Source organism: Argopecten irradians, chromosome 14, assembly GCF_041381155.1.
Source record: "Argopecten irradians isolate NY chromosome 14, Ai_NY, whole genome shotgun sequence".
Taxonomy (NCBI): domain Eukaryota; kingdom Metazoa; phylum Mollusca; class Bivalvia; order Pectinida; family Pectinidae; genus Argopecten; species Argopecten irradians.
Window position 1 is genome coordinate 38326623 of NC_091147.1, and position 23198 is coordinate 38349820.

The window sequence follows — 23198 nt, forward strand, 5'->3', positions numbered from 1 at the left end:
GAATTTTGTTCTGTGAAATATTAACATATTGTTGAATTACCTATAACCTTGAAGCCAAATCACGAAAACTTTATTAGCTGAAATTGAATTTTCCAATCTTTCTCGTCAACATCATGAAAATAACAGGCAACACAGTACCACAATCATTAACGAGTATTTACTTAATATCATTCAACCATGTCTTTGATACTAGTGAATTAAGGGATAAGTCAAGGATTTATAAGTGAGAAGGATTTGTCTCTCAGGTTTTTGGATGAATACGTTGCTAGCACTTTTGTGTTTGTGGACTGACCATGACGTTGGGCGACAACTGATTTTCCTTCGATATCTGCAGGCACAACTTTTGTTGCAGCTTGCGTGTACGAGGATTACCGTCTTACTTCCTTCAAATCCTTCTCACTTATAAATCCTTGGATAAATGTACTTAACAAATATCAGTGTACTATAACATTGTCAACTTATAGACGGTTATTCTAATCATAGCAATATCCTAGAAAATTGCGAAAATATCACCGCAGCAAAAATAAATGGCTAATTTGAAAGTTCTATCTTTTTGTAATGACAAAAAACAATCACAGCTTTGTAACTCATGTTATTCTTAATCTGATTCAACAGAGTTGTTAAGATATGATATCATAACAACTCAATTAAAAAATAACAAAAGTGATATTCTAAATATCAAATATATATAACAAAATGCATCTAGAAATACCGAAGTTGAAACAATTTTTTTTAAGCTCTTATTGACATATTTTCCTAGTTCTTCAGAGTTTAAATCAACATTCTATACCAAATTATTTAATTTAAAAGTTCAAATTAAAACAAACTCTTCTGATTCTCACAGTTTAACAAATTTACATGCTCTAAGATATTGGCACTCAAAAAAATCATCTTACATAGAACGTTATGTTAACTGGTTCTAATAGATCTTAGAAGTTTATGTATATATTAGATTTTTCTGTTTCAAACTTTTTTACAGGGTTTAAATGAACAAAGAAATAAACTTTAATTCTTTGATCTTCAAAGTTCAGATTCTTCCGCTTCAAACAGATTCTAACAGGGTTTTAATTAATGAAGAAATACATTTTTTGTAATATGCGATTACTGTAAACCAATTTATTTTCGCTGCAAGTTAATTTTGCATTTTCATGTCCATTTACATTTTCACACCAATATAACTCCATGAGATACTGGCAGATAACATTTTTGTACAAAGAGTCGAATATTTTCTGCCGCAATTTATTTTTAAAACTTGTGATCGAAAATAATTACAAATAGCACACAAAAATGACTTATTTTACAATACCATATACATGTGCTTTCTTTAGCGGCTACTAAATTTCGCAATTTCCGTGATTCCGTCAATTTACATGAATTTAACTTAGTCATGAATTTCGCGAAAATAAATCACACACGAAAATAAGTTGTTTTACAGTACTAGGACTAGCAGACACACCAAATATACAACCATACAAGTACAATTCTGTATAAAAGGGTTTATGAAGCTACGGCTATATCCCCTGACTGTTCCTCCACACAGCTGCCTTGTGAAGTGATTGGTCCACCTTGAGGGAGAGGGCCAATGAAGACCGGGTCTACAGAACTGTCCGGCACCATTAGGCCCTCAATTTTGTGACGAGTGAGAAATTCCTGGAAGTCAAACTGCACCTCTGTTCCTGTAAATTATAAAACATCAACATTTTTAAACATCTTCTTAAGGTTGCATAACCAGGGACCTAGAGGAACCTGCAAATGAAATTTGAGACAGATCTAGGACCCTAGGGGAACCTATATATGAAATTTGAGAAAGATCCCTTCAGTACTTTTTGAGAAATAGTGGTAACAAACTTTAACTATCAAAATCCAAGATGGCCGCCTGTCGGCCATCTTGTTCATCGATCAGTCCCAAAATGCAATATGCACAACTAGGGTCCTAGGGGAACCTGTATATGAGATTTGAGAAAGATCCCTTCAGCACTTTTTGAGAAATAGCAGTAACAAACTTTAACTATCAAAATCCAAGATGGCCGACAGGCGGCCATCTTGTTCATCGATCGGTCCCAAAATGCAATATGCACAACTTGGGTCGTAGAGGAACCTGTATATGAAATTTGAGAAAGATCCCTTCAGCACTTTTTGAGAAATAGCGGTAACAAACTTTAACTATCAAAATCCAAGATGGCCGCCTGTCGGCCATCTTGTTGGCCGATCGGTCCCAAAATGCAATATGCACAACTAGGGTCCTAGGGGAATTGACATATGCAATATGAGAAAGATCCCTTCAGTACTTTCTGAGAAATAGCGGTAACAAGAATTGTTAACGGACGGACGGACGGAAGGATGGCAGACGACGGACCACGGACGAAAGGCGATTTGAATAGCCCACCATCTGATGATGGTGGGCTAATAACAGACTTTGAAAGATAGCGGACAGAGCCAAAATTTATACAATCTCTGTTCCCCTTCCCCCAAGGATGTTTCTGGCCAAATTTTGTTAGAATCCATGCAGAACTCTATGACTATCAGCGATGTAAAGGAAATGTTGACGGACGGATGGACGACGGACGCCGCACCATAACATAAGCTCACCAGCCCTTCGAGGCAGGTGAGCGAAAAAAAGAAAACTGTTTTTGATTTTAAAAAGCCATATTTCTTCGAATTGTAAATACATGTACCACTGTAAATGTAATTTTGGGTAACTGGTAAGACCTGTACTTGCCAGTCCCGATTTTAATCAAAGCTTGATTTTAAATTAAATTTCCTTAGTATCATACCAACACAAATCTCAAGTTTGATTATTTATGAAGATCTGGGTGATACCTTACCTTGTCTCTGGTAGAAGAGGATGTAGGCATTACTGAAGTCATTAGAGTTTGGATTCTGTTGACTGATTGTCTCGTCATTGTAGTAATACCACACACGGTCCTGAGGATGCTGGGCGTATGCTGTGTAATGGCCAGCATTTGCTCCTATTTGTCAAACAAAAACTTTACAATACAATTTGCTTTTGCACAAGCATTGGTTTTAAATCTTATAGACTCAATCAGTTCCTAACTTTGATTTTGTATATGCTTCAAGAATCTTGCACCCAATAATGCTATATTGCCCTCCTTTCATAGCAAGGATACAACACTTTTTCATGACATGTACAGATGAATTTGGTTACAATTTTTCTTTCTTACAAACATTATCTTAACTTCTAGATGCTCAATTCCTATCTTATGTCTTTTGTGTTGATAAATTTCCCCAAAAAGTTTCCAGGAAGTGTCAGTAATGAAATAGAATAATTAGTGAAACAAATTTGAACAAATTAGTAACCACTGTGTTTAACCAATTAATTACCTGGTGGTTTGATAACAAAGTAACCACTGTGTTTAACCAATTACCTGGTGGTTTAATTACAAAGTAACCACTGTGTTTAACCAATTACCTGGTGGTTTGATAACAAAGTAACCACTGTGTTTAACCAATTACCTGGTGGTTTGATAACAAAGTAACCACTGTGTTTAACCAATTACCTGGTGGTTTGATAACAAAGTAACCACTGTGTTTAACCAATTACCTGGTGGTTTGATAACAAAGTAACCACTGTGTTTAACCAATTATCTGGTGGTTTGATAACAAAGTAACCACTGTGTTTAACCAATTACCTGGTGGTTTGATAACAAAGTAACCACTGTGTTTAACCAATTATCTGGTGGTTTGATAACAAAGTAACCACAGTGTTTAACCAATTACCTGGTGGTTTGATAACAAAGTAACCACTGTGTTTAACCAATTACCTGGTGGTTTGATAACAAAGTAACCACTGTGTTTAACCAATTACCTGGTGGTTTGATAACAAAGTAACCACTGTGTTTAACCAATTACCTGGTGGTTTGATAACAAAGTAACCACTGTGTTTAACCAATTACCTGGTGGTTTGATAACAAAGTAACCACTGTGTTTAACCAATTACCTGGTGGTTTGATAACAAAGTAACCACTGTGTTTAACCAATTACCTGGTGGTTTGATAACAAAGTAACCACTGTGTTTAACCAATTACCTGGTGGTTTGATAACAAAGTAACCACAGTGTTTAACCAATTACCTGGTGGTTTGATAACAAAGTAACCACTGTGTTTAACCAATTACCTGGTGGTTTGATAACAAAGTGTCAATACTGACCTCCAAAATGACACACGATTCCATAGAGGTCATACAGAGGACATTTGGTGTTTGGTCCCGAGATCATCTGGGTTAAGTCGAGGCCCTCCAAGGGGAAAACAACATTGTTATCAACCTTTGTACTGGACAGCTCATGGAACATAAATCTGAAATTTAAATGTTCAATATTGAACACATAAGTTCAATAAATTAAAAGCTTCTAATGTTCACTATATAATATTTTAACGATATTGACAAAACAAAATGATACAGTCAATCTTCGTAAACTTTGAACATAAATATTACATGAACTCAAGTGAAATACAGTATAACTTGTCAAAACTGCCCCTTGTGTAATCCAAACCACTGTCTATTCCAGCGTAATTGTATGATTTATAGAAATAACAACCTGTATAATCCAGACCCTGTATATACTGACCAAATATACTCGTACTGGGGACATCCAGTTTAGACAACAATAAAACAACACCCTCCTTCCTTCCTCAATTGTAATTGAAGGCAAAATAACAAAAGGGCCTGAGGGCCTGTATCGCTCACCTGTTATTTTTTTTTAATAATTATCACAAAGACTTTTACAATTAGAAAAATTAGCAAAATTGACCCCATAATTTGTTTAATTTTGAATCCCAACCATATAATGATGCTATAGAGAAGTTGGTTGTTGACGGACCAGGTGCGCTAAAAATAATGTTTAATTTAAGGTGTGGGCTTTTAACATTAATGTTGATGCTGCTGTTCGACAGCAGTGAAACAACACCTTTTTGCCTTCCTTAAATTGTAATCAAAGGCAAGATAAAAATACTTTACCTTTTAAGGTGGATGATGAGTCTGTCTGGGTACTGCCATACTGTCATCGTTTTCTTGGCACACTGATTCCTCTCACAGCGAGGACAGAACCACGGATTGTGTTCATCTAGTACTTCACTAAAATAACCAAATCATGTTGTACTTCAATACCACATCACATTTTTACAAATTTTAACACAATCTACAAGAACTAGTTGTTACCATAAAATGTCAAATATATTTTCTTATAACAATATCATTTCAGTAGAACCTTGTTAATCCAAATCTATCACATAACTGGCCCGTCCAGCCATGTCATACGGCCATTTCATAAATATCAAAATACACATGTGTAATAACACTATTATGACGTCACATGCAGTTTTGATGTCATAATCTATATATGACGTCGCATGTTGTCCCAGTAGAAGGAACGTCACATCCCAGCCAGATATCAACTGTTTTATATTGAGATGAAATTTAAAGTTTTACTTATATTTCTATCAATAAAAAGTATGTGATGAATATAATCTTACACTCGTGACTATATGATATATATTAATCAAACTTGTTAAATAATTGAATATGCCATTTGCCTTGTGGCTTATCAAATTAATGAACTTGTTTGATAAATTTCATATCACATAGCCACTTATGTAAGATCCTCTAATAATGTATCATATTTTTTTCAAAGAGTATTATAAGTGATTCTGAACAAATTGAAACAATATATACAAGGTAATACAGTATACTAAACTTAACTGTCAATAACATTTATTGCACTCTACCCACCAAGGTAATACAGCATACTAAACTTAACTGTCAATAACATTTATTGCACTCTACCCACCAAGGTAATACAGCATACTAAACTTAACTGTCAATAACATTTATTGCACTCTACCCACCAAGGTAATACAGCATACTAAACTTAACTGTCAATAACATTTATTGCACTCTACCCACCAAGGTAATACAGCATACTAAACTTAACTGTCAATAACATTTATTGCACTCTACCCACCAAGGTAATACAGCATACTAAACTTAACTGTCAATAACATTTATTGCACTCTACCCACCAAATTCAAGTTAAAGAAATTTGAAGTTTGAGTGTATATAATAAAACTCAAATCTCCTTCATCTAAAGTTGGCTTCAATTTGGTAAAACCAAGTATTCTCTGAATATTCAAATCAAGTTCATTTGAAATGTTCAGTAATGCCCATTAAAACATTTTGAGAAAAAAAAGGTAATCTGGATATACATCAGCTATTTTACCTCTCAGTGAAAGCCTCCAGGCAGTCATTGATATGTAGAGGTTTGTCGGGCCGGAGAAGTTCCATTGATTTGTCTGTGTGATACGCCTCTACGCTAGATAGCTGGTCCGGGGTTAATTCACCATAACACACAGCCAAATTATCTCCGGGACGAAACAAAACATTGCCGTCACGAGTCAACAGGCATCCCTGACACTTGGACGAGAAGTCACAGCGTGAGCAGTGCAGGCCCTGTAAAAATTGAAACCAGGATCACACAATTTTAAAAATAATTGTACAGTGAAATCTGCCTTAGCGACCACCTCTGTCTAAAGACCGTCTGCTTGTTAGGATCACTTTCTTAGGATACCAAATTGTCAATTTCAACACAATTTGACCTGTGTATAAAAACCATCTGACTCAAGGGACCTCCTGAACTTTGGGTGGCCTTTACATAAATCAAGTTTGTTATCAATACGCAATGATATCCTAATAATGACAGGATTATAAAATCAATAATTGATAATATCAATACATTTTCATAATTTGATTTTGATATAATTTGCACTAGTTTATAACTCTCAACATGTGAGAAGTTGGACAACTGATTTATATGTTGTTAGTGTGTGACTCAAGTGTGAAGTCCTCATTAATGTCTTCAATAGTATGTTTCAGTGGGATCACACTAGTGTCAGTATAATGTGACAATGTGTGGGTTCAGTGGGATCACACTATAGTGTCAGTATAATGTGACAATGTGTAGGTTCAGTGGGATCACACTATAGTGTCAGTATAATGTGACAATGTGTAGGTTCAGTGGGATCACACTATAGTGTCCGTATAATGTGACAATGTGTAGGTTCAGTGGGATCACACTATAGTGTCAGTATAATGTGACAATGTGTAGGTTCAGTGGGATCACACTATAGTGTCAGTATAATGTGACAATATGTAGGTTCAGTGGGATTATACTATAGTGTCAGTATAATGTGACAATGTGTAGGTTCAGTGGGATCACGCTATAGTGTCAGTGTAATGTGACAATGTGTAGGTTCTGTGGGATCACACTATAGTGTCAGTATAATGTGACAATGTGTAGGTTCAGTGGGATCACACTATATTGTCAGTATAATGTGACAATGTGTAGGTTCAGTGGGATCACACTAAAGTGTCAGTATAATGTGACAATGTGTAGGTTCAATGGGATTACACTATAGTGTCAGTGTAATGTGACAATGTGTAGGTTCAGTGGGATCAAGCTATATTGTCAGTGTAATGTGACAATGTGTAGGTTCAGTGGGATCACACTAAAGTGTCAGTGTAATGTGACAATGTGTAGGTTCAGTGGGATCACGCTATAGTGTCAGTGTAATGTGACAATGTGTAGGTTCAGTGGGATCACACTATAGTGTCAGTATAATGTGACAATGTGTAGGTTCAGTGGGATCACACTATAGTGTCAGTGTAATGTGACAATGTGTAGGTTCAGTGGGATCACACTATAGTGTCGGTATAATGTGACAATGTGTAGGTTCAGTGTGATCAAGCTATATTGTCAGTATAATGTAGCAATGTGTAGGTTCAGTGGGATCACACTATAATGTCAGTATAATGTGACAATGTGTAGGTTCAGTGGGATCACAATATAGTGTCAGTATAATGTGACAATGTGTAGGTTCAGTGGGATCACACTATAGTGTCAGTATAATGTGACAATGTGTAGGTTCAGTGGGATCACACTATAGTGTCAGTATAATGTGACAATGTGTAGGTTCAGTGGGATCACACTATATTGTCAGTATAATGTGACAATGTGTAGTTTCAGTGGGATCACAATATAGTGTCAGTATAATGTGACAATGTGTAGGTTCAGCGGGATCAAGCTATAGTGTCAGTATAATGTGACAATGTGTAGGTTCAGTGGGATAACAATATAGTGTCAGTATAATGTGACAATGTGTAGGTTCAGTGGGATCACACTATAATGTCAGTATAATGTGACAATGTGTAGGTTCAGTGGGATCACACTATAGTGTCAGTATAATGTGACAATGTGTAGGTTCAGTGGGATCACACTACAATGTCAATATAATGTGACAAGGTGTAAGTTCAGTGGGATCACACTAAAGTGTCAGTATAATGTGACAATGTGTAGGTTCAGTGGGATCACACTATAGTGTCAGTATAATGTGACAATGTGTAGGTTCAGTGGGATCACACTATAGTGTCAGTATAATGTGACAATGTGTAGGTTCAGTGGGATCACACTATATTGTCAGTGTAATGTGACAATGTGTAGGTTCAGTGGGATCACACTATAGTGTCAGTGTAATGTGACAATGTGTAGGTTCAGTGGGATCACACTATAGTGTCAGTGTAATGTGACAATGTGTAGGTTCAGTGGGATCACACTATAGTGTCAGTATAATGTGACAATGTGTAGGTTCAGTGGGATCACACTATAGTGTCAGTGTAATGTGACAATGTGTAGGTTCAGTGGGATCACACTATAGTGTCAGTATAATGTGACAATGTGTAGGTTCAGTGTGATCAAGCTATATTGTCAGTATAATGTAGCAATGTGTAGGTTCAGTGGGATCACACTATAATGTCAGTATAATGTGACAATGTGTAGGTTCAGTGGGATCACAATATAGTGTCAGTATAATGTGACAATGTGTAGGTTCAGTGGGATCACACTATAGTGTCAGTATAATGTGACAATGTGTAGGTTCAGTGGGATCACACTACAGTGTCAGTATAATGTGACAATGTGTAGGTTCAGTGGGATCACACTATATTGTCAGTATAATGTGACAATGTGTAGTTTCAGTGGGATCACAATATAGTGTCAGTATAATGTGACAATGTGTAGGTTCAGCGGGATCAAGCTATAGTGTCAGTATAATGTGACAATGTGTAGGTTCAGTGGGATAACAATATAGTGTCAGTATAATGTGACAATGTGTAGGTTCAGTGGGATCACACTATAATGTCAGTATAATGTGACAATGTGTAGGTTCAGTGGCATCAGACTATAATGTCAGTATAATGTGACAATGTGTAGGTTCAGTGGGATCACAATATAGTGTCAGTATAATGTGACAATGTGTAGGTTCAGTGGGATCACACTATAATGTCAGTATAATGTGACATGGTGTAAGTTCAGTGGGATCACACTAAAGTGTCAGTATAATGTGACAATGTGTAGGTTCAGTGGGATCACACTATAGTGTCAGTGTAATGTGACAATGTGTAGGTTCAGTGGGATCACACTATAGTGTCAGTGTAATGTGACAATGTGTAGGTTCAGTGGGATCACACTATAGTGTCAGTATAATGTGACAATGTGTAGGTTCAGTGGGATCACACTATAGTGTCAGTATAATGTGACAATGTGTAGGTTCAGTGGGATCACACTATAGTGTCAGTATAATGTGACAATGTGTAGGTTCAGTGGGATCACACTATAGTGTCAGTATAATGTGACAATGTGTAGGTTCAGTGGGATTACACTATAGTGTCAGTATAATGTGACAATGTGTAGGTTCAGTGGGATCACACTATAGTGTCAGTATAATGTGACAATGTGTAGGTTCAGTGGGATCACACTATAGTGTCAGTATAATGTGACAATGTGTAGGTTCAGTGGGATCACACTATAGTGTCAGTATAATGTGACAATGTGTAGGTTCAGTGGGATCACACTATAGTGTCAGTATAATGTGACAATGTGTAGGTTCAGTGGGATCACACTATAGTGTCAGTATAATGTGACAATGTGTAGGTTCAGTGGGATCACACTATAGTGTCAGTATAATGTGACAATGTGTAGGTTCAGTGGGATCACACTATAGTGTCAGTATAATGTGACAATGTGTAGGTTCAGTGGGATCAAGCTATAGTGTCAGTATAATGTGACAATGTGTAGGTTCAGTGGGATCACACTATATTGTCAGTTATAATGTGACAATGTGTAGGTTCAGTGGGATCACAATATAGTGTCAGTATAATGTGACAATGTGTAGGTTCAGCGGGATCAAGCTATAGTGTCAGTATAATGTGACAATGCGTAGGTTCAGTGGGATCACAATATAGTGTCAGTATAATGTGACAATGTGTAGGTTCAGTGGGATCACAATATAGTGTCAGTATAATGTGACAATGTGTAGGTTCAGTGGGATCAAGCTATAGTGTCAGTATAATGTGACAATGTGTAGGTTCAGTGGGATCACACTATAGTGTCAGTATAATGTGACAATGTGTAGGTTCAGTGGGATCACACTATAATGTCAGTATAATGTGACAATGTGTAGGTTCAGTGGGATCACAATATAGTGTCAGTATAATGTGACAATGTGTAGGTTCAGTGGGATCACACTACAATGTCAGTATAATGTGACAATGTGTAGGTTCAGTGGGATCACACTAAAGTGTCAGTATAATGTGACAATGTGTAGGTTCAGTTGGATTACACTATAGTGTCAGTATAATGTGACAATGTGTAGGTTCAGTGGGATCACACTATAGTGTCAGTATAATGTGACAATGTGTAGGTTCAGTGGGATCATGCTATAGTGTCAGTATAATGTGACAATGTGTAGGTTCAGTGGGATCACACTATAGTGTCAGTATAATGTGACAATGTGTAGGTTCAGTGGGATCACACTATAGTGTCAGTATAATGTGACAATGTGTAGGTTCAGTGGGATCACACTATAGTGTCAGTATAATGTGACAATGTGTAGGTTCAGTGCGATCACACTACAGTGTCAGTATAAAGTGACAGTGTCAGTATAAAGTGACAATGTGTAGGTTCAGTGGGATCACACTATAGTGTCAGTATAATGTGACAATGTGTAGGTTCAGTGGGATCACACTATAGTGTCAGTATAATGTGACAATGTGTAGGTTCAGTGGGATCACACTATAGTGTCAGTATAATGTGACAATGTGTAGGTTCAGTGGGATCACACTATAGTGTCAGTATAATGTGACAATGTGTAGGTTCAGTGGGATCACACTACAGTGTCAGTATAATGTGACAATGTGTAGGTTCAGTGGGATCACACTACAGTGTCAGTATAAAGTGACAGTGTCAGTATAAAGTGACAATGTGTAGGTTCAGTGGGATCACACTATAGTGTCAGTATAATGTGACAATGTGTAGGTTCAGTGGGATCACACTATAGTGTCAGTATAATGTGACAATGTGTAGGTTCAGTGGGATCACACTATAGTGTCAGTATAATGTGACAATGTGTAGGTTCAGTGGGATCACACTATAGTGTCAGTATAATGTGACAATGTGTAGGTTCAGTGGGATCACACTATAGTGTCAGTATAATGTGACAATGTGTAGGTTCAGTGGGATCACACTACAGTGTCAGTATAATGTGACAATGTGTAGGTTCAGTGGGATCACACTATAGTGTCAGTATAATGTGACAATGTGTAGGTTCAGTGGGATCACACTATAGTGTCAGTATAATGTGACAATGTGTAGGTTCAGTGGGATCACACTATAGTGTCAGTATAATGTGACAATGTGTAGGTTCAGTGGCATCACACTATAGTGTCAGTATAATGTGACAATGTGTGTTCAGTGGCATCACACTATAGTGTCAGTATAATGTGACAATGTGTAGGGGTTCAGTGGGATCACACTATAGTGTCAGTATAATGTGACAATGTGTAGGTTCAGTGGGATCACACTATAGTGTCAGTATAATGTGACAATGTGTAGGTTCAGTGGGATCACACTATAGTGTCAGTATAATGTGACAATGTGTAGGTTCAGTGGGATCACACTATAGTGTCAGTATAATGTGACAATGTGTATGTTCCTGTTCACTATCCACAGCAATAGTTTCTAGTGGTATCAAAAGATGACATTTAGGTGCTGCAAGCATTGCAGACACAAAGCCACTCATCAGAAGCAGAAGACAATCTAATTAAAATTAGACTTGTAATTCTGCTCCACTATGATGCTCAACAAAACGCTCCAATACAAGATCTAACAACATCCCATTAGGGTCACCTCAGCATGACCTTTGTTGTTAGCCAATCACCATGTTGCTACAGAATCATCACTGTGGTTGATTCTCTCAGAAGTATAAAACACTAACTACATCCCACAGTGTTGATTCTAGGCCAGGTGTCATGCTGAGGTGACCCCAAACAGGGCGTTGTTAGATCTTGTAGTGGAGCGTGGTAACATTGAGCATCGTTATGAAACGGAATTAAAAGTCTAATTTTAATAAGACTGAAGCATAGGAATTATACAATTGACTGTCCTCAAAATGATCTAAGCTGCGCATGCTGATACAATACAATAACAATGACGTTTGTATACCAACCTGTCCATCAGTGACTGCCAGAGTATAGTCCACACTGATCGGACAATGTCTGTCTATGTAGTCATACAGTTCGCGTCCGGACATCGTATTGGTCAAGTAAAGTGGACGAGGGTGACCGATGAGTCGACGATCTCCAGACGCCGTACAGATATTAAACGATACTGGTACAGATACAACCCTAAACAAAACATAGAAGGATTCAGTGAGGAAGACTTACTTTTCTACAAATTTTTCTCAGCTAAGTGACAGACAGATTCATTCAATCATGAAGACGATCTTTACACTGTCTATTTACTGTTAACCAATTTTCTTTCGCGGCTATTAAATTTCCATTTCAAAACAAGTCTTTGAAGAAAATTGAGTGGATTTTTCAATCAATATAAATCAATGATGCAGCTATTAATTTGCGGTGATAAACTTTTGTGAATTTACTTAGATTGAGAAGTTCGCGAAAGCAAATCACCCACGAAAGAAAGTAGTAGTACAGTACTTCTAATTAAGATTTGTTTATCAACTTGATTGCCCCTTCTAATTAAACATTTACCATTGGTACAGAAGTTGATTTCTGAATCAATTACCCAAATAATGAAACTCTTTTTACAACAGTAACTATATGCATATAATAAAATAAGCTTACCTTATTTTAACAGGTTGGTCTGAGTTGTCTGCTCCTAGCGAAATAAAATCCTCTGTTAAAACAGCAGGTGCCGAGCAAACCTGCAACATCAAATGAAAGGAAGAATTGATAGGCTATAGTACGGCGGAGGGTATCTTTAGCAGAAAAAGGATATGAAGATATCAGAATACAAGGGTTTTGAGATCTCAAAACGACTTGGGTAAAGTACTGTTTATCGTCGATTAGTTCCACCTTCCAGTGCTTATAACGTCACAAAAATCACGTCAAATGACAACATCATAATCACCAGAAAGTGGAACTAATCGACAGTATATAGTAGTTTACCTACGTTGTTTTGGGATCTGGAAACCCCCATATTACAGATATCTTCATATCCTTTTTCTGTTAAAGATGCTCCACCGCCAACAGAGCATAAATGATTTTCATCATTTGAGCAATAATTGGTGTTTAATCGTGTATATATATATATATGTCTAATTAATAAAGAAATAATATAAAATAATATATTTTGCCTGTGGTACATGCTGCAATCAGTACTTCATTCCATATTGGGTATAGTGTCATGGAATTTTTTCACGATGCAATGAATTATTTTTTTATAATTTTTAACTTAAAGTAAAATAAGAGGCTCAAACTTTTCAATGGTGGTACAAAGACACAAATATGATTTATACTGGATAACTTATGAATATAAATGAAACACTCACAGGACAGGTGTAACTATCTTCTCCATAATGTCTTACGGACATCTGAAATATAAAAGCATAGTTAAGTGTTGATGCACATGATGCTCAAATTTTACAATGGTGTAAAGGATACTAATTTGACCTATAGATTTGATAATATTTGGAATCAGGTCAACATTTTCTCTGTCAAACCCTTCTCAGTCAAACCCTTCTCAGAGCTTGGGCTTAGAGAGTTACCCTTAGGCTTGAGGATTTCTCTTTCATCATCTTAATGTAGCGGAGATAATTTTGATTAAGGAAGATAACTTTGTTAAGGGGAATAATTTTGATAAGGGGAGATAATTCTGATGGTTATGTTGACCTACCTCCAGACATGTCTGACAGAAAGTGCCTCCACACTGCTGGTGGACCATCAGCTCAATATCCATCAAATCTTCGAGGCAGATTGCACAGGACTTCCACTGGTCTGGGGTCACAACAGAGGGCGCTACTGTCAATCCAGATCCCCCTGTTCCATTTATATTATCTGTGATCCACGAATCGATAGATCCCTGTATCGCAGAAGATTGGAAAGTCTCTGATGTGCCTGGATTTTCTGGAGAAGTAGGATGATAACTCCAGTTAGCTGCCAAATTTTTTTCATCGTCCCACGTGCTTGTGAAGTCAGACTTAAGTTGGGTAGTCTCTGCATCGTAAGGATTTTCATCCAACAGAGATAGATCTGTTCGTAGCTGGGGAGTTTCTTCTGCATCATCTACTACCATCTCAACCGTCATGACTGAAGACGGATCATACTCCTCTTGTCCCGAAACAACATTACCTATCACAGTAGCTTCCTCTATTTGATTATCAACAATTTCAGAAGTATTTCTCCCTGAGTCTTCTGCCTTTGATTTGTTCGTGTCATCAGCGTTGTTCTCAGGTGTATAAACAACTGCGCTTTTGTCCTCCAACTGCGATACACCAGGTACGAAAGTGTCCATCTTACTGAAGATGTCTGCCTGATTTTGACTCGTGTTAGATTGTGCTGCACTTTCAGGAGGAGGTGGCATTTGGTACGCAAACACCAGTCGTGTAGAGTCGTTCACGAATCGTAACGCTACATTGTCATCCTAAAATAAAAAACAAATTCAGATGTCAACGTCTTCTTAAGAATTACTGACCTTGGGGACATGTCTTGATTATATCAATAGGACTGCCTCATTATGATGAAACATGATGATAGAGGCATGGGTTACAATGTTATGCCTTACTAATTCTTCCATCCACCGCAGACCAACCAATATGGTACCCAATATCATGACAGGGACATTATTGAAATATGTATTAAAGTAATTTTGTGTTAAAATCAATTAACTAGATCATCTACATTTCTAAAGAAATAGAATTTTTGTCTTTAAAAGAAAGCAAGTTATCTCTTTAATTCAAACAAATATTGAATAATTGTCATCCCGGTACTTTATAATGCAATTTTATAAATAAAACATGATTTTTAGTATGACAAAAATACACCCAGTTAAACATAATGGACCAAGTTCTAACTCACCAGTGTCTTGGCTATGTGACCTTCCAACACCTCAGCCAGGACCAGATCCTGCTCCCCAGTCAGGGCCTTGAGCTGTTGTTTAATGGTTAGTATCTTGTCGTTTTTGTGTAGCGTCACTAGGTACTTGGTTGGGCGGCCGTTGGCAGGCATCAGCCAAACACCTTCAGATATACAATAGGTACAATGTATATCAGGGTTCTCGTTAAAAGCCGGTTGCCAGCAAAAACAGCTGTCTTATTTCCTTGTTTACAACCGGCTATTTTTGTCAGAAATAAATATTAGCCACCATATATGGGCCTGCTGCCCCCAACCACCTATTTTGAATTCTCAACCGTCTTTTAAAAAACTTAGTGAGAACCCTGTATATACTTTTTTTTAATTACATATCATGCAGGTGTTAACATATACTTTATAATATCATACAACTTTAACTATCAGGTAGATAATCTTAGCAGACAGGTGTAGTATACCTTGGCTTGTCTAATCTGGATAACTGTCTATTCCAGCACAATTGTATGGCATTTTCCTATTTAATTTATAGTAATTTAAAACCTGTATAGTCCAAGACCTTGTATATTAGGGGTGTAACAATACATCAGTCTATCGATATATTGCAATTGTATGCCTCTCAACTCGATCAATCAATGGCAATTTTAACAAGAGATCCCAGAGGGATCTTGGCGCCCACCAAAGAATGATCTATATCTGACAAAGGAAAGATGGATCTTTTTTCTACTTTTTAAACTTTTTCAAACATACTACATATAAAATTTGAGACAGATTGCTTCAGTACCTTTTGAGAAATAGCGGTAACAAACTTCAGCTATCAAAATCCAAGATGACTCCTTGGCAGCCATCTTGTTGATGAATCGGTCCCAAATTACAATATGCACAACTAGGGCCCTAGGGGAACCTACATGTGAAATTTGAGAAAGATCCATTCAATACTTTCTGAGAAATAGCGATAACAAACTTTGAATATAAAAATCCAAGATGGCTGCCTGGCAGCAATTTTGTTGACCGATCGGTCCCAAATCACAATATGCACAACTAGGGCCCTAGGGGAACCTACATATGAATTTTGAGACAGATCCCTTCAATACTTTCTGAGAAATAGCGATAACAAACTTTGAATAACAAAATCCAAGATGGCCGCCTGGCGGCCATCTTGTTTTTCCTATCAGCCTCAAAATCTGTATGGCACAAATAGGGACCAAGGGTAACCTCCATGTGAAGTTTGAACAAAATCCCTTCAGTAGTTCTCAAGAAATATCGATAACAAACTTCAACTGCCAAAATCAAAGATGGCTGCCTGGCGGCCATCTTGTTTTTCCGATCAGCCTCAAAATCTGTATGGCACAACTAGGGACCAAGGGTAACCTCCATGTGAAGTTTGAACAAAATCCCTTCAGTAGTTCTCAAGAAATATTGATAACAAACTTCAACTGCCAAAATCAAAGATGGCTGCCTGGCAGCCATCTTGTTTTTCCGATCAGCCTCAAAATCTGTATGGCACAACTAGGTACCAAGGGTAACCTCCATGTGAAGTTTGAACAAAATCCCTTCAGTAGTTCTCAAGAAATATTGATAACAAACTTCAACTGCCAAAATCAAAGATGGCTGCCTGGCGGCCATCTTGTTTTTCCGATCAGCCTCAAAATCTGTAAGGCACAAATATGGACCAAGGGGACCCTCCATGTGAAGTTTGAACAAAATCCCTGCAGCAGTTTTTAAGAAATAGTGATAACAAGCATTGTTTACGGACGGACGACGGACGGCGGACGACGGACCACGGACGCAGGGCGATTTGAATAGCCCACCATCTGATGATGGTGGGCTAAAAAGTCGATAACAATCGCCGATACTACGCCAAATTATCGATAGTTTCAATAGTCAGATATTTTTCTGTAACTTGGGCTAAACTCATGTACTCACAGACGTTTCATACAGTAACAGACTAACAGTCGCGATAAAATGTCACTTTTCCATGCTATTCAATCCAAACGCAAACACCGACAATGTTCTCAATCACGATCTTCATTGCGTTTGATCAGTTGCTACTGACGCTAGCAGGTAAAGGGAAGTAACTCTAAACCAATACTGCACTAGATGTACATCATGCCGGCCAATCCATCGACCGGATTGTAATTGAATTCAGAGTGCAATACTATCACAATACTATTGCAATTGTATTCTGCAATATTAAACTATCGCAATAGTGTTTCCCTCGATAGCAATAGTATTGCAATAGTTAAAATTGTAAGCGATAGTCACCCCTACTGTATATACTGACCAAACATACTGGTCCTTGGGATATCCAGTTTAGACAAGTAACACTGTACCTTTTCTCATGAATTCTACAATATTTTCCTATTTAATGCATTTTCCTTCAATGTTTTCCTTTTAAATGCATTTTTCCAGTTACATGGAATCTTGGATATTTACTTTTATACATTTTCTACTCATTTTACCATTAAAACTGTTTCTTAGGTATCCTTTCTTATATATCGAAATGCATTTTCTCCATTAACAGACATTCAGGTATTTTGTATTTTAATTATATAAGAGAAGAAATGTTTTCTATATTTGATACACCACCTCACATTTTTATTCCCCCACCCCCCAGTACTGAGAAACTTACATATTTGTCTCTCCATGCTGTGCGGCAGAGGTATGGACAAGTACATAAAAGGTTCAAAGGTCACAGAGATATGGCTACAGTCCGAACAAACCACCTAAAACAAAGACACAATTGATGATAGAGAAACATTCAAATATATATGTACAAAGTAGAATCAAGCCCTACATAATACACTTATATGTGCTAATGTTTCTTCCTTGTGAACTCAGCTGAAGTTTATATTTTTATATTCCATGACCCTGAAACTGTTCATAGGACTGATTCTTGTTTGATGTTGTAAATGTAAATTTATCAAAAATATTTAAATGGCTATTAGCAGAAACTTACTCAGTATTTATAATCTATAGCTTATTTTAGCTTATAGGCTATAATTTTCTCACTCGCTTCATACAAAACTTTCACATGTACCGTACAATGTTGTGTACGGTATGTAAGACGCACATACCAAACAGTACATATTGTGTGCTTTCAACAACTGGAATATGTATATAAGAAATCATGTGGGTCTGCACACAATGAGACATAAAGAAATTATCCTGAGCAACACTTCCTCCACCTAAACAGCCCCTGATACATTGTTGTGAAAATCAAACTCACCGTAGACTTAAACATGCCTTGAAATGTTGACACCACAATGCTGTTATGCTTTTTGATGTAGGAATCCCAAGCCTGATCTGCTGCATCACATAAAACATCTTCCTCGTCTTCATCTTCATCCTCATCATCTTCGTCTTCCTCTAACTGCTGGGCCCCAACAGACTCAGAGAGACCAAGAATTGAATTGGACTCCACGTCGTCAAGTTTAGTTTCAGTGTCTGTTGATTTCGGACTATCGGGGACGCTATCATGCCGCTTTTGGAAATCCTGCAAAACAGCGCCACACAAACCTTCAGTGTCTATTGAACTCTTGTTAAGTTTACTAAATGCTTGATGCTGAAAATTTTTCTCAGTGCTTTCAAATTTCATTCGTTTCACGCTATCCACGTCAGGATGGAAACACATGGAGTCACCGTCTGTGTTTTTCTTGGATGTCTGGCTAGACATACGATCTGGCTCCCCAAAACACAGCGCCATACCGATAGACGCTTTTTTACATTTGTCCGCTTGGATATTGGTATCTTTGAGACCTTTTGGGTGGTCATTTTTGTCTACTTCCATGGGAGCTACGTCCTGTAATAAATTCACTTCATTTGACCGCCGAGGGCTGTCGTTGTCTTGTTTGGCAAATTTGTGTGAGTCCGTGTTCAGAGAATCTCCCCCACTCTCCTTTTCAAGGAGAACATTAGTATTGAGAGTCTTGGACTCTTTGGCGTAAAACTGATGCAAGGATGGGAGTGTTTGTTTAAACTCTGTTGAGTTGTTAAGGAGAGGACGAAAGGTCGACATATTCATGTCTAAATTCTGCTGACCAGATAAACTCAAATCATTTCTGGAATCTGTTGCTCCTTCAACAAGGGGAGATAACTGTTCTTTAACATTTTGTTTTTGGACCATTGTGCTTATCTCCCCTGTTTTCGCTGCCTCACAGGCAGGCAAGGCTTCAGCTGCATCTAATCTTTTCCTTTCAAGAGAATTATTTAATTGCTCTGAAGAATTGGATTCCGAAGTATTTTGAAAGCACTGTTCATGAGAGTTGTTCAGTGTGTCATTACTTGGTACGCTGGAAATTTCTGTAGCAGACGACGTTATCTGTTCTAGAGAATTATTGAGTAGGTCATTATTCCCAGGTGTTGTGGTCACTTCTAAGTTTGGTGCCTCGTTAATGTCCAGCGAGTTGTTAAGTTGGTCCCGTTCTGATTTTGGAGTATCAGTACATGCCAGAGATCCTTGTCGCTCCATATAGATCACATTACTCTTGTTGGTCTCCTCATGTAATGTGTCCAGCATCAGAGCCAAGAATTCTTGACAGTCATGCTGCAATTTAAAATAAATATCAGCAAATTCATATTATCAGAAGATATTTATCATTTTTGAAAATCATAATATGAGCATAAATGCATAAAAATTTTAAGATATCTTTTATTTTAGGTAGGATTTTTTTCCAATTACTTTAACTTCTGTTACAATAATCAAAGGGGTATATGGTCAATGGGAAATAACTCCAGATCAAATACCATAATCATGTTACAATAATCAAAGGGGTATATGGTCAATGGGAAATAACTCCAGATCAAATACCATAATCATGTTACAATAATCTAGGGGCATATGGTCAATGGGAAATAACTCCAGATCAAATACCAAAATCATGAATAATCAAAACCTTTATCTCCTGATAAAATTATCAAGATCTACAACTACCGATAGATTATGTTAAAGGAGCATAACTCTGATAGAATGACCTGGATGTAACTCTTGATCAAATGATCAAGGACCATAATTCTGAATAATCAAGGAAGTAATGCAGCTCGATTTAAAATATCAAGGGGCATATCTCTGGTCAAATAATGTGGAGACATTACTTTTGATCAAGGGCCATAATTTTATCCTGAAAGATCAAAGTTACTCTTTAAAGATTGGTAAAGGGACATAACTCCTGATAGATAGCCAACGGGTATTGATGGGAAATAGCTCTTGATCAAATGTTCACATGATCAATGGCCATCATCCTGAACGATCTAGGGCTACAACTCCTAATAGATATGTCAAGGGGCATAACTCTTGATCAAACTAGTGTACCACTGTACCTGTCTGTAGTCCTCAAACTGGCTATGAAATGTCCCCAAACAAGTTTTAAAGTCACCAGGATGTATGATACTGTAACTTCCACTCCAGTATTTACAGGCTAGCCAGTAGAAGTGGGCAGCAAGGGACGGTCCGAACTTTGTGTCGCAGGAATACTGGTCAAGGAAATACTTGATGATAGGGGCGGTGTTCATCAGACAGTGAAGACCAGCATTCATAAAACAGGTATTCCCTAGATTGTAGATTCCACATTGGCCGGGTTTGGCTGAAGGGTCTATTAATTAGAAGGATTTTTTAAGCTTCATGATTTTTATAGAATAGTAAAGCTGAAAGAGCTTTACACCGAAGATTTTTATCAAATCAGACTGTTAAAGAAACTGGTGTTGAGCTGTTCACATCAATATTCCTGTTGTTGTGTGAATTGTCAGACACTTGTAAATCAAAATCATGAGGTCTTGAAACTTGAATTCAAAGAAATTCAGTTTACACTATTATTCTTTCTTGTGTTAATAACTATAATTTGAACATATAGTACTGCAAACCTCAAATTCTGTTAGTTCTATGTCTGTCTGTATTATATATTTATCAGGTTTTTTTATGAACTTCCTGCAATAATTTACTTCAATCTCCTACTGGTAGTCTAAATCTTTTCCATTTCCTTATTTTTATTGTATCATGTGCTGTTGACCACAGAACAAGAGCAGTGTCAATTTTACCCTGATCAAATCTAAATAATATTCTAGGAAAATAAACCAATATGTATATTTAATTTCTTACCAATTTGATCTTTGCTATAATTGGCAACCGAAACAGTCATGTTGTTGTTAGCTGAAAGGAAGAAAATTAAACAAATGAAAATAGCGTTAGTCTTTTATATTTCAGGTAAAATTCTGGAGTAACTTGACATATATACTTACTTTTTTTTCTACCTCAAGAAATGACCAAATTTAAAAGAAAAGAAAAAAAGATATGATATATAGTATTTGCGAGAAAGAGTTGAATCATTTTTAGTAGAAGTAGAAATCAAAATAATTATCAATTACATAATTACCAGGTTTTGCATTGCCATCTGTATCTGAGGTGGCCGGACCAACAAGCCCCATAGGTATAGCCTCAGGAGAGCTTTCCATGACTATTATATATGTGGCTCACTGCAAATACAAAAAAGATCTTATATTTATTTATTCATCAGCTTTCAAGAAGATAAACAATAAATCTATAACTTTAACAACCTAACATAAAGTTGAATTTTTCTTTTCATTTTGTAAACATTATGATTTTCATTAATAAATTTTTAAACCTTAACTCATTCACCCCCCAAAATTCCATAATGAACGATTCTAGTCTTATATTATTTTAGGTTGAACGGGTTCAAGTATTTTCATCATTGATAACAATGATGCACATTCAGTGTATATGGCATATAATTATGCAATCAACATAATGCAGTTCAAAAACATTATCTGTATAATCATGTACAATCTCAACTAAACTAAAATTTTGATAATAATGTTAACAAAGAAAATTTATTTTTAAAAGATTATGCATAGATTTCAGCAAATACTCAAGTCATCATGTTTGATATTTAGATTTCAAATATCCCTTATATTCTATGTTATAGGAATTATTTCCTTGAAATCTAATTATAAGTACAAGTAATTAACTTCCTGTTATATATATTTTATTACATGGGTTTATAACATATTATCATCTGATTATATTTTTTGTTTTTTTTTAACTAAGTAACTGTAATGTAGTTTTACGAATAGGGAAAATTTGACAATTTTTAATTCAATAAACTTTGAATAACATCAAAGAGACTTTAACCTTTATTCATCATGTGGGAGAATCTATTTTCTTTTAATTGCAGGAACGATAAAGTGGATTAATTACTTATATATGTATTAATTAAAAAAATAATCTTTGATGACTTTATTTAATACAAATGCAAATTCTTCAGCTTATTTATATAAATCATCAAAACTAAAAGTTATTTCATTTCTCAAACTTGACAATTCTGCAGACCAGCTGGCGATAAATGAACTTCCGGTATAAAACCTATTGTAATTTTGCTCTGGATACTCAAATGAAAACACAACGTCTACTTACTTCAAATGTACACTGTTCAGACTAATCAAATGAAGGTGGAATAGCTTGAATAGTTTTCATTTAGAAAAGAAAACGGAAATACATGCGGTTGTTGATGTTCAGATTTTTCTTTCATTGCGACACGATTTCACAACAGAATGACGTATTGGTTTTTAGCAATAATACGGACAAACTTATTCCCTTTTGTTCAACGAATAAAACAGTTTGAAAAGACCTACATTCCTGCTCTTCTCGAAATTACGATAGACGGTAAATATCATAACATTTTTCTTTCCATTCTGGCTCGACTTTTTGGGATTTCCCCTCCGGTGCATCAAAGGGAGGT

At 36.6% G+C, this 23198-nt stretch overlaps 1 protein-coding gene across 2 annotated transcripts; it reads right to left on the minus strand.

Moving 5' to 3' along the window:
* Window positions 1-577: 577 nt before the first annotated feature.
* Window positions 578-23198, minus strand: LOC138306823 (uncharacterized). Of its 2 annotated transcripts, none has more exons than XM_069247300.1 (16): window positions 23092-23198; window positions 21816-21915; window positions 21542-21592; window positions 20767-21038; window positions 18677-19993; window positions 18080-18173; window positions 15439-15599; window positions 14258-15004; window positions 13914-13955; window positions 13207-13286; window positions 12570-12747; window positions 6233-6462; window positions 4975-5091; window positions 4168-4313; window positions 2826-2969; window positions 578-1676 (listed from the first exon to the last, which is right to left on the minus strand). In XM_069247300.1, the coding sequence occupies exons 2-16, from the start codon at window positions 21892-21894 to the stop codon at window positions 1498-1500; spliced, it is 3837 nt and encodes a 1278-aa protein (XP_069103401.1). In that variant the 5' UTR covers window positions 21895-21915; window positions 23092-23198; the 3' UTR covers window positions 578-1497. The 2 variants fall into 2 exon arrangements, with proteins under 2 accessions (XP_069103401.1, XP_069103402.1); XM_069247301.1 differs by lacking the exon at window positions 23092-23198 and adding an exon at window positions 22874-23069.